This window comes from Pipra filicauda, unplaced genomic scaffold, assembly GCF_003945595.2.
Source record: "Pipra filicauda isolate LSUMZ 115617 unplaced genomic scaffold, ASM394559v2 scaffold1_size10287979_pilon, whole genome shotgun sequence".
In the NCBI taxonomy this organism is placed as follows: domain Eukaryota; kingdom Metazoa; phylum Chordata; class Aves; order Passeriformes; family Pipridae; genus Pipra; species Pipra filicauda.
In genome coordinates this window covers 5625858-5638663 of record NW_024104310.1, presented here as the reverse complement: position 1 = coordinate 5638663, position 12806 = coordinate 5625858, and the positions used below count along the sequence as shown (strand labels likewise).

Below are 12806 nucleotides of genomic sequence, written 5' to 3'. Positions count from 1 at the left end.
GCCTGAGGGTCCACAGGGAAATCCAACAGGGAAAGCTCCTGCCAGGGGACAGCACTGAGGCAGGAGACATCAGATTAGTGCAACAGGAAGCAGCACAGCAATGACCATGGTGTGTACAGCAGGGAGCAATCCTTGTATCATCCTAATGCAGGTTCTTATTGACCACTTCAGCTTCTCTGATGGATTGGTTCACCCCTGCTTTGCACAGCTCCACATCTTCTAATGTTACACACACCTGCTTGGGAACAGAGCTCAGCACTGCCCTTCCTTCAGGCTTTCAGAGCAGTCCTGCTGAAACCACCACAAAGCACCTTCAGGGAGTGACCTGCTCTCTATTAACCCTCCACAAAGGAGAGGACAGCAGGATCCCTTCCAGAACATCCTCCTCCTCTTCCTCTCCCATGTCCTTGTCCCCACTTCACCTCAGTGAGTCTCTCTGACCCCCCAGGAGGACGGGGAAGCTGCAGAGGCAGTGCTGTCAGTGAGTGGAGCAGCACAAGGTCCAGGATCACTCTCCATCCCATCCATCACTCCCACTCCCAGGTGGCTCAGTGCAGACGCCGGTGGACACTCACTTTACCTGCACTTTAAGTGACACCCTGTGGCTGAGAGGCGGAATTACGGGTGACCATTCCTTCAGTGGCACTGTCCCTAAGGTTTTGGGACAATGAAGAGCCGCTGAAACCCAGCGAGTTGCAGGCAGTCTCAGGTGTTCAGTGACTGGTGAGAACAGCCTGATTTCACCTTCCCCATCGCGGTTTCAGAGCTCATCCAGCTTGGCTGGATGGAAAATGGGTCATAAGAATACAAGAAATCCCACATCCACAAGAGAGTGCCTGCCCTAGATGTAGCTGGGTGGGATTTTTCCTCTCATTTTCACATGGTGAGATGAGGATTTCCTGCTCTGTCTCCCTTTGTAATATATTTAATTCTTTCCCTTCCCCATATGTTCCTGAGCCATTCCCTCTTCCACTCCTCCCCTGGCTCCAGAAGCACACGACTTTGCAAGTATCATCTAATTCAGAACCTGTGGGAAGAACTGAACCTCAGTCCATCTGTCTGCCAGCTGGTAGCTGCTGTCAGCTTAGAAAAGTGCTCATTATCTCATGCAAGTTCCAAAGAGGTGGATGGGGCAGCTGCCTTAGAGAGAGAAAGAGTCACAGAAGCCTCCAAAATAATGTGGCCAACCCTGTGTTTGCTGACTCTCCTGAAGGCCCAAGGTTAAGAGCCCTCTCCAATATATGTCATTGCTCAGGTCTCACTGACTTCAGAGGAGGATCAGGCAGGCTTGGAGTAGAGCAGCAGCAATTCCTGGCTCTGGGAAATGGGTGAAGTCAAAAAGTCAAGCCTAAACTGAAGAGAATTCCAATCAGGTACAATAGGATCATAGCAAAACCACCTCATAACTTACCAGCAAAGAACAAAAGTACTTATCGGTGTTTAATTGGATGGAGAAAAGGTCCTTGAACATTTTACTGAAGTAACATTAACAATCTTCTTATTTAATTACATGCAATTTACTTGTATTCTGTGCTGAAGGAAGAAATCACACACTTCACACAATTATAGTAGAGGGAGCAAGAAAAACGGGTTCTTTTCGTTCCTCCTTTTAAATATTGGTGTCAACACTCTTCTTCCAAACTGCAAACTCAGAGCGATCTCGTACCACAAATTGTGCTTCACAATTGTGAAGCTTCATAAAAAAGAAGGAAAACTTGAAGGGAAACAAGTGAAGCCTCTCCCATCTGCTCATGAGTGAAATCAAGAGCCTCATGCTGCTGGATTTGTGGAAGATGTGCGTATTTGTGCCTCTCTTGCTAAACCAGCAAGAGAACAAGAACAAAGATGGTTGAAATCTCAATCTGGGTACGGTGCTATATTGGAGACAAGCTGATCCAATCAGCTGCAAATTTGATCTCCTCAGCTTTACGAGCCTAAAAATTGTGTTTTATTTGCTCCCCCAGAATTCCAATTCTGGACTTCTTTTTTCCACTGCTGTCTTTGTTTCATTTCTCATCTGTCACCTTCCTTTAACTTTCATGTACTTTTGACTCCCTAGATGAAAATACTGTGTTGGTCACCCCAGAATGGCTAAAGCTTGGCTACTGCAAGGCTGCAGACTATTTTTATTTTTTTTTTACAGTTTTTTCCTGGTGAGTTCATAATTAAAATTGGCCACAAAGCATTTCTCCTTAGCCCAAATCTTTTTCAATCATTAAACACTGGGATAAAAGCCTTCTGGATACCTAAGAAGGTTACAGAAAAGAGATGAGGTGGAAATAGTTTTGGGGCTTCACAGTATGTTTGTCAGCCTGAAAACACACATGTATGCCCATGATGGGCATTTTATTTCTCTCCAATAAAGATGAAAGGCCACCAGAACTTAAGGGGTCTCTGTGTTTTAAAAGAGGACTTGGCATTCAAAAATGCACCCTTTAGAAATCAAGCCAGAATAACCTCTGGGGAAAAAGTCATGTGAATGTGATCAACAGAAATGCTCAGGACACTGAAATACATGAGATAAAACACAAGTGAAAGTATTAATTGAGTCCATAGGCCAGTCAGGTATAAAAGTGCACATTTCTGGAATTATCAGTCAGGACAGGTCTTACCCACATAGCATGAACAAGACTCTGCGACCAATGATTTCCTAGCAAGGGTCATGTTTTATATGCAGGGTGAAGTCACCACTCCAAAAGATCTCTGAACAATAATTGAAGGAAGAGCAGCAGAGGTTAGATCTCCATGAAAGAATGGTTGTTTAACCCATGAGAATTAGCTCTTTTGCTCTTTCAAAAATTAAATAATCTCTTCAAACCCTTTCAAAAGAGGGGAGATGTGAATCAGAAGAGCTATTAATTTACTTCTTCACCATTCCATCAGCATAGAAAAGATAATTTCCCTCTGTTCAAGACAAGGCAACAATGGACTGCAGAAATTTTTCTTTCAGTGGGGAGTAAGACATGTCAACAGGTACGACGGTGATACTTGTGCCAGTGGCTCTTTCTCCCATGTCCACCCACGTGAAAAACAGACCAGTTGCCAAGTCACCAACCCTCTCAAATCATTCTCAACAGGCAGTTGGTTATAGGGCCAAGGAAAAGGTGGGGCACACACCCTCAGAACAAGGAGTAGGGAAGGAGGAACAAAATCCCCACCAGTGCAAGGTTAGCAGTGTTTATGTGCCTGTTTTCAGCAGCACAGGCCCTGGAAAAGGTGAGGATGCTTTTCACAGTACCCCAAACACTCATCTGAAGTGGTTATTTCAGTCAAAAAGCTTCCCTACACTGCGAGAGAGAGGGGGATTTGCAGAGCTATAGAGGTACAGTGACCTTTTGTTCCTGTTGATCACAGAAGCATCTGATCTCAGTCCCCAGGTGTGGGTTCAGCTCAGTTCAACAGACACTCAGGGATGAATTCAGCTGCCTAAACATGGGCATCAGATCACTTGTCATGGAGCATCTGCAACACCTGTGTGGCCTGGAAGACAGAAACCAAACCTGCACAAGGCCTGAGCCCTCCGAAACATGAACCAGATATCAGGCAAATTACCTCTGAGACATATCAAACACCACCAGAGCTTCTGCAGAGGCTGCTGAACTGGGCTGAGCTGAGTAACCCTCTAGGCTTTATTCATTGTTTAGACCTCCACCAACTTGTATTAGAGCTCAAATACTTGAATTAGCTGTTGATACATAGTTGGAAATACCCAGATTCCAATGCTTCCAGCTCCTGCCTGCAACCAGCACAGAGCAAGGGAGGAGCCCACAACGGATGGGTCTCAACCCCTCTGCTACACCAGGGGTTGTAGACTCAAATCAGACAGTTGAGGCTACAAAAGTCAACTCTTTCTGTCCATCAGGCGAACATTTAATCCTGGATTTTCCCATTGCAAAGCACAATTTGTAGGGAAAGAGCTAATAAGGACATACTTTAGCCTGTAGAATGTTTTCATGTACCACCACTTTTTAGCAAACAGCAAACAGGCACATTATGGTCTAATCAAGCTTCAGGATATCCTAATAAGTGAATTGTTTCCTAAAACATGAATAAAAGCTTCACACTGTCAAAGCATAAACGCATCTAGAGGGCAGTAATGTTATTGTAATTTTTAGCTAAATATAGAACCTGAGCAGAGACAAGTGCACAGTCACACACTGCACCAACACAGACATTTTTTCCTGTTTTTTTTTTAAATTTTTTTTTCCTTTGAAAATAATACATAAGCTTGGCTACAAAACTGCAAAGTTGTAAGTGGATGGCATAATTTTCAGATCCTTGGTCAAAGAACGTTTTGTCTGTATTCACAAATAATACTGCAGGGTAACCAGAGCGTGTTTTGTCAACATGACTTTATTTCCCAAATAAAGAGGGAGAAAAAAAAAATATCACCAAAATAACAAAGTGTCAGGGATGAGAAATACTCACAGACTGACAGACTTAGTTCTACAAATCCAGCTGAAACTTATCTGAGTCACTCAGCAGTTCCCATGAGACACACACAGAAACACAGGCAAAGGCACAAAATCACCACGGGAAGTTCTTGCAGTCGGAATGGAAATATTTTATGCAAACAGTTTATTCTAGAGTGGCAAACAGGAGGGGATTTTTTAAGCACCAGGGCTTATTCTTAAGTTTTTTGCCTCAAATACTCTTTCATTAAATTTTGCTGGCATATTGCAGGGTTTGATAGCTATCCTCCTCTGAGCACTCAGAGGTTCTGAGTTAGAGCAAAAACATCAAAGCATGAGAGGTGAAGAGATGGACACGAAGCCAGGGCAGGTCCACCCAAAGCCTTTGATGAGCTGATCTGTGGAGGAACTTACTTATCACATTTTGTCTTGAATTCCACACACTGCGTGCACAGAGGCTACAATAAGGTGCCCCATGAGGACCAAAACTCTGCCGTGGATCAGCATCTTGGGCTTCCCTGAGTCTGGAATAAGCTTTTCATGCAGTTTGGGCACTTTTCAGTCTGGAACTGCTGGTGTCTACAACGCAAAAGCTTTCCTTTACAGAGAATGCTACTGGGTTCATTCCCTCCAGCTGATGGGCTACTTTTAGGAAGTTGGTGGGAACTTGGAATATTTGAGACTAATTTCTAAAAACAAGAAAGAAACCACTGAAATGGATCCAGAATTTCTATATGCATTCTAATGAGAAAAAATACTCACAGATGTGCAAAATCAATATAAAAATACGCTGCAGTTCCTAAAAGGTGGCAGCTCACAAACACAGGATGCCTGACAGTATAATAACCAGCCAAGTTACAACCTGGAGCTGGACAAGCCTTTAGTAGAAGAAAGACATTGCAAAGTGCTTTATTTAAATTTGTCTGATTTTGCTCTCAAAAAAAAAAAAAAAATCACTACAATACACACCATCATTTCTCCCTCTGCCTCATCAAAATGCAAAACAAAGCAGGACAAAACTGCACTGCATGTCCTAGGCAGAAATCTTATGTTGATCCAAGCCATCTCCCTATCAGACCTTCATTTCGAGCTGTATTATTCACCTCTGAGATTTGCAAGATCCATTTCCCGCTTTTTTATCAGTTTTCTGTGCTTATTTTATCCTCAGCACAGGGTGCACAGACGAGATTTCCAGCACAAGGAGCCTCATTACAAATGGCCCTCTCGTCACCCACAAAGTGACTTGGTGAAATCGTGCAAGTGGTCAGGCCATGTCAGTATTTGACATTCCCAAACTCTGGATGTGTTCTGCACGTACTAATTACATCTTTCAAATCCCCAAAGAGATTGACCTCTGTGCCTGAACCTTAACCTGCTGTCCTACTGCTTTCCCAAGCCTTAATCACCAACTGTTCCCAAAAAGCTACTGATTGTAAAAGTTGAGCAAATTTTGGCATCCTTCCCTTTGTTTTCTGTGCTACAACTTGGAGGAATGACATGAATGGAAGAGTCCAAGATCAACTGTAACTGGCTACAGTGGCTTCAGTGTACTTCAGTTTTATTGCACTACATACTCTACTGCATCTGGGCACCACACATGGACACATATTTTCTCAACAGGACTGCTCACATTTTGTATTGGAAGGAGAAAAAAAATGTCCATTTCCCCAGACTATGGCAAAATAATGCTTCAGCATTTCAATAACATATTTTCATCAGTCTTTAATTGAATTAACATGCCATTGTTTTAAGAGAACATATTAGCACTGTAGTATAAGCATTACCCACCACTGAGAAGGAAAGGAGCAGAGAGGAACTTTAAATCAAGTCATTGATGAACTAGTGAAGACATTAACAGAGTTCATAAAAACAAATTGTGATACTTAGGACTTTCTTTTCTTCCATGCACAAGAAAAGCATTTAAATTCTCCTCACTGTGTTTACGATATAAATAAGGAAACCTCCACAATGCGTTTTTTTTCCTTCCCTTTTGGAGAAACAAAAATCAGGCAAAGGAAACACTGATACTCCCCACCAAAAAAAGGAAATGGAAAAAATAAAAAAAAAGAAGCCACAGTTCTTTGAGGTACCTTTTCTGTTCTTTTAGGGTTTGTTCTGATACACTTGCTCTTGTCTGAGCTGCACTTAATCCTCAGAAAATTTCTTGTGGTCTCAAATGAGACTTGTAAAGGTAGTGAAATACCTGCTCTTATCAAAGACAGCATCACCCAGCCCCCTCCACATTCTCACCAATTTTATTGCAAAGAACACAGGTCAGAGAATAGAGGGCTTGAGGATGATTTTGCAGTTCTCTGAGAGAACCTCCTTACTCTGCTCAAACTCTCAGGTGGCAGAAGCTGGTCCCTAAGAGCAAATTTGGCAGAGGGCTCTGTTTCACACAGCAAATACACCAAACTTTTGGCTACTTATCTGACCCTTGACATCTACAGCTGGGCAAAGAATAGATTCACTCTCAACAAGCTAAAAAATCAGATCTAAAATGTCAGGGTCACTCTTTTACGGGACTTAGAGAGAATGCTCACCCCACAAAATTAACAGTACCTGCAAATTAGACCATCAACAACCCAGCAACAGTTCAGAGTAAAATGTCCCTCCAGTCAAAACCACACTGAATAGTCTGAAAAAAATGAGTGGCAAACAAATGGGTACACATAGTCGGAACTAATATGTTAAAAACTCCTGGTGAAAGGTCCAAACAGCATTGACAGACAAGGGAAAGGAAATGAGTGCCCTGGTCTGACAGCCTGAATAATAAATTTTTAGTGACTCATCAGGACTGTTTACCTCGAAGAATAAAGCATCAATTCCAGGAGATTTCTAAGGAGCCCCCATTCTTGCTTTTACTATTATTTGCCTCCTAATTTCCTCTCCTGTTTCCCTTGCAGTGCTGATGCAGCCACTCCAGCCTCACCAGCTGATGAAGTTACTAAACAGATTCCAGACCTCAGCCTTCTGTTTGTTACACACAACTTCCAGCCTGGTTTGTCCCCCTGTTCACACAAACAGCCTCAAAAAGGGACACTCCTCTCAAAATACAGTTCTTAGGTGATAAGCTTAAGTCCTTCAGGAGCCAGAGGATCTTTAATTACCCAGATGGCTGAAGCACTGCTACAAATACATCTATACATAGCTACACATGCACAAACACACAGCACAACATACCCTCCCTACACTGCAGAGCATATTTTTTCCCAGATCTACCTAAATACACTTAAGTAAAGAGGAAACAGTGTCCACAAGTCTGTGCCTTTGAGAAATCTGCATCATTCCAGGCAGGAATTTTGAATAGACAGGCTGGAATGTGGAGGAAATGTTGATTCCCAGACAAACAATTTTTTTTTTTTTTTCTTTTAATGGAAAATATATTTTGGGTCTCCCCAGGCGCCTTCTCAACACCAGATCTGCGGGAGAAGGAAAGGAGTTTGTACTCACTCGTGGTGTTGTATTTGATCCCATTGAAGAATTCCGGGCAGGGTCTCTCCACCAGTTCCCCCGCGGAGGTTCTGGGCCAGCAGGTCCCGATCTGATCCGTGGTGGCATTGCAGTAGGGACCTTTGGCGTTAAAAAGGGAGACAGAAAGGGAGAAAGAAGCAGTTGAGAAAGCACAAAAGCGACACGCTTTGCATCACAAAACAAACCGAATCCCAGTACTCCTAAAGCTTTTCCGAGCCCTGCACCAGGTAACATTTCCTACCATCAAAGCCCAGGAAAGGGACTGAGGAACTCTCTAAAAAAGTCTCTTGTAAGCGATCCAGGAGGCTGCAGTTGACATCAAATTCTTCTAAGATGAACTGAGATATGGTCACATCCATTATTCCCCCCGGGACTGCTGGACTGGATGAGGCTCCTTCCCTCTTTTCTGATTTTGTGTGTGTGTGTGTGTGTGTGTGTGTGTGTGTGTGTGTGTGTTTCCTCTCCTCTCTCGCTTTCTGGAACTAAAAGCACATCAAGCTGCGGACACCCTGCAGTCTCGTGTGTGTGAGGCTCTTCCTCGCAGCGTGCTGACAACTTGGCTCAGAATCTGCGTCTGGCTGAGCAGTTCAACCCTCCGAGCTCTTCCCCGCTTTAAAACAGCAGCTCGGGAACCAATGGGATCAGGCTGAGCCCGGAGTGAGGGGCTCGTGTCTCTTCGCCAGCGTCCCCTGGAATCGCAGCTCCCCGATGCCGCCTCACTTTGCCAGAGCGATGTATTGCTGGATGTCCCTCCCTCTCTCCCTCTCTCTGCCTCTCACACACGCACTGAGGCGCAGAGACAGTTTTATTGTCAGCTCCGGGGATGAGCACTTTTGCAAAAACACTCGCTTGCAAATTGAAGCCAGGGAGAACAGGAAAAGCCATCAGAGGAACAGAACTCCTCCGGCTTTTTGTGGAGCGAAGCAATTCCTGCCTCTACTGCGTGGAACTGAGGATGAACAGAGATGCTTGGACAGGGAGGGGGAAGAAGGGACACAGTCCAGTAGCTGCAGTATGGGATCCCTTGGAAAGGATCCCGCAGACCTTGAGAAAAAAGAGAAATAATAAAAGCTGGGATAAGGGAGATGATCCGATAGAAGAGAGATGTCGGAAAAAAGGAATCTGCAGTAATCATAGAATCACAGAAGGTTTGGGTGGGAAGGGACCTTAAAGATCATCTCATTCCAACCCCCTTACACTAGACCAGGTTGCTTCAAGCCCCATCCAACCTGATCTGGAACAAAGGAATCTGGAGCAACAACCCACAGAAGAGGCAGAGTGGGGAGAGTAGAGAGGGCTTGGGAACCCAGCCTGGGAGAAGGCACAGGGGCAACACATCTTTGAGCCACTCACACAGATGGGATGGGGTGGACAGTAGAGCAGAGAAAGGCATGGAGAGCAGAGGAGAATTATGGAGCTATGCATGGATTGTTCAGGGAACAAGGAGGAAAAGATAGGCCAGTGTCTCATTTTCCACTGGTAGGAAGGAGTGAGGTTTTCAGAAAGGATGAGCACCTAGACTGGGGAGAAAGGGAACAGCAAAGGGCTTTACAAACTGAGGTCAATAAGGAACAGGATGAAAAAGGTCCGGAGAAGGGGAAAGATGAGAAGAAGTTTGGAGGGAGCTGCCCAGACGGTTGGTCATCTTTTGGGGAATCAAAGCTCACTGCAGCGAGAACTGGGTGAAGTTCTGCACTCTGGGACATGCTGGAGAGCAACTGAGACCTAAACAGCCTTTCTGACTTGCTACATCAGGATATGAGGAAATCATAAAAAAAAAAAAAAAATGTTCAGAACTTGCTAAGGAGGATCATCCAGGATCACAATTCAGAAGCAAACAGAAAACTGACAAGTAAGGGAGTAAAGGAAGATAAGTTATATGGCAGTAGCAGAGATGAATGTGGAAACAGAGAGCAAGGACAATAAAGAAGCTCTGACAGAAAGAAATGGATCCATAAAGGGACTGTTTCAGCCTGTGTTCACAGCTTTAGATTGGACATGGTGCTTACACTGAGATCAAAGTAGTGGTATAGCACTTCCTACAACATCTGCCTCCCACCCTGCAATGGCCTGGACTTCCCCTTTATTCATATTAAAGATGGAGGGACTTAATTCTTTGGAAGGACCAAAAGAATTGTGGTATTCAAAGAGAGGAAAAATAAAAAAAATAACTAGGTTAGAACAACAAATAAATTAACAACATGCACTGAGGAGAGAACTAGCCAGGATGTTGTTTTGCCATCTGGGAATCTGGAGATTTTTTAACATTTTCAGATTGCAATGGCAGAGAGGGGAGGAGTGCAAATGTGGGTTTTTATGTGAGTATTTTTGTTTTAAATATGTAAAAGCCCACAAAAATAACAAGTGCACTAACTCTCTAGACAGTGTGATATTCTGAGGCAAGGGAATGCATCTGTTCCTCTCTATGGAGCCATGATCACCTTCCCAAGTGAATGTTTCCAAAACTGCAACCCTTCTTGAGAAATCTCAATTCCAACAAATTAACCCTTTTAAACACCACCAGATCTGTTTGTCCAACACATCTCCAATCCCCCAAAACAGGAGAGAAAATTTCTTTAGTGTCATTCCTGTAATATGACCACCAACAACATACTGGTTGTCTTTAAACAGGGCTTTGAGGAGAAAACCCTATTTCTTGAACTTTCAGGAGCAGAGGATAAAGGGTGCTCTAAATCTTTAAGCAATTAACAGACATCTATCCCACAAACTGTCTTCAACTCTATACTTTAGCTTTCTTTTCTCCTTCCTGACAGTGCAGTTGAGTTCATAAAATTCCTTTTTGTTCCTCAAGCAGAGCCTCTTTGTGATGGATTCGAGATCTCTGGGCATTTAAAGGTGCCCAGTGGCATCACTGAGCCCAGTGGCCATTCCCATGGAGGCAGAACTGAGCACTGAGTAAGGCACTGCTCCAGGATGTTGGTAAGATTATTTTTTTTCTGCTTCTGCTGCCTCTCTGTAGGAGAAAAATCACACAGTCTGGCCAAAAGTCTTCATTTCTCACCTACTGTCTGCTCTGTCTATTTTCACACACAGTTTGTGCAGCACACTGGAATCAAAATCTTGGTTGGAGGCTTTGGGCACTAGAGTTTCCTGAATTTTTGAAGGAATACATCACTTAATAAACTACAAAAAGAAAGGCAGTTTCAAAAAAAGAAAACAGCAACTACTTTTAAATTTGGTAAATGTTTCATGTTCCTAAATGCTGCCCTGTATTTTCCAGCATAAACACTTGAAGACTTTTTTCAGATGGCTAAATTATTACAGAATTGAACACTGAGCTGGTTTTCATTTCAAATTTGTTCTTTATAGTGGTTAACACCTGAAACAATAGCCCTGCATTAAACTAAATATTTTTTCAGGATTAAGAGAATGATTTCTTCATTTCAGTGAGAAGAGCTAGAAAATCCTCAATCTAAACTGATTATTCCCTCCATCTTTTTGGTTCAAACTTTAGAAAATTAGAAGCAGCACGTGTCATATGGATAATACCATTGTGTTCCACATATTTAATAATCAAAAAACCCACTCCAAAAGTAAATAGAGAGGGGATGAAAAAATTATCTAGGAGTAAGTGTGAACGAAGAAAATTATTTACTGTTCATCAGTCCACAAATTAGCACCATTCTTTAATAATCCCTTCCCAGTTCTAGTGTAACCTCTTGATGAAAAGCTACTTTTGCAGCTTTCCCTGGGTACAATTAACCACCCCATCAAAGTTTCCCTCTGAATGGGTCTAGTCAAATCCTGACCACGTCAATTTGACTCGTGTGATGCGAAGATGTTGTTCTTCATACAAGAAGCAAGTGCAATTAAATGAAAGATTGACAGAAATACTGTAGCTGCTGATCCTCTGCGGATGCAACACCCCTCCGTGGTGCACATCATACAAACCATTGCTAGGTCTTGCTGGGCAGTAGGCAGCAGAGATCTGCCTTGGAAATTACTGAGCATCCCAAGAAATTTGTGCTTGGCAGGCAGAAGAACTTTGTTAAGCTAAAGGTGGTTTTGTTCCTGTGAGGTGATATTTGTTTGGGTGAGTATGCAAGACAAATGCACAACCCATCTGTATGAGAACACCTGAACATGCAAGGTTCTGGGGGTGAACAGGACACACAGATAAATACATCAACACATGCACAGCTCAGCAGGGCTCTTTTACAGAAGAGATATTAAAAAGTGACCCACAGCTCTTCTAGGAAAGGAATGAGCTCTGCTCATAAATGGCAGTGGAAACCTTTGTATGCCAGCCCTCACCACTGTTACACAGCTGGTTTCTTCATCTTCAGCTCAATCCAAGCCAAGCCACAGCTGATAGAATTAGCCAGAGCACAGCTCTTGGTTTAGCCCTACTAACAGTTACTAACAAGGGTGACACTGTGCTGTTTAACCAGTAACACCAAAACTCAGCTCTGTGCAGACTCAGGCAGCACCATCATACGTGTTTGGGGAGGGTGGAAGTACCTCCACAACCAGCTGGCTGCTCCCTGCTCATGTCTGCCAGAGGCACCTCTTCTCCTCAGACACTCAACTTGCACAAAATCAAGTGACCACTGTATGTTTTGATATCCAGGATGGGTATTTCGGGGGGGGGGGGGAAGGAAAAAAAAACCCTGAAAACCCAAAATAACCCAAAAACCAACCAAAACCAAAACAACATCAACAACAACAAAAAACAACCAAAAACCCAAACAAATAAAAAACCCCAAACAAACAAACAAGCAAACAAGCAAGCAAGCTCCAGTTCTCTCCACTACAGTGACTGTTTTATCACTCATATTCTCTATCCATTGATGTGAAGAGCTCCTGCTTTTCAGGTAAAACAGTCACCCATCTCTTCTGCTCTGTAACACAAGGCTCAGGGCAGGAAATGCACGTTGTCTATCAAACAACTTGGTTACA

General features: G+C 43.3%; 1 protein-coding gene across 2 annotated transcripts in view; it reads right to left on the bottom strand.

Annotated features, from left to right (window-relative positions):
- CRHR2 (corticotropin releasing hormone receptor 2) overlaps window positions 1–12806 on the bottom strand; it is a 142116-nt gene that overhangs the window by 91739 nt on the left and 37571 nt on the right. The window contains exons 1-2 of one of the 2 annotated variants that reach the window (XM_027733448.2): window positions 8128–8620; window positions 7866–7985 (exon numbers count right to left, since the gene is read on the bottom strand). In XM_027733448.2, the coding sequence (XP_027589249.1) occupies window positions 7866–7985; window positions 8128–8245 (238 nt within the window). In that variant the 5' untranslated portion in view covers window positions 8246–8620. Of the gene's footprint in view, window positions 1–7865; window positions 7986–8127; window positions 8621–12806 lie in introns of those variants that run through there. The other variant, XM_027733447.2, reaches the window with a different exon arrangement.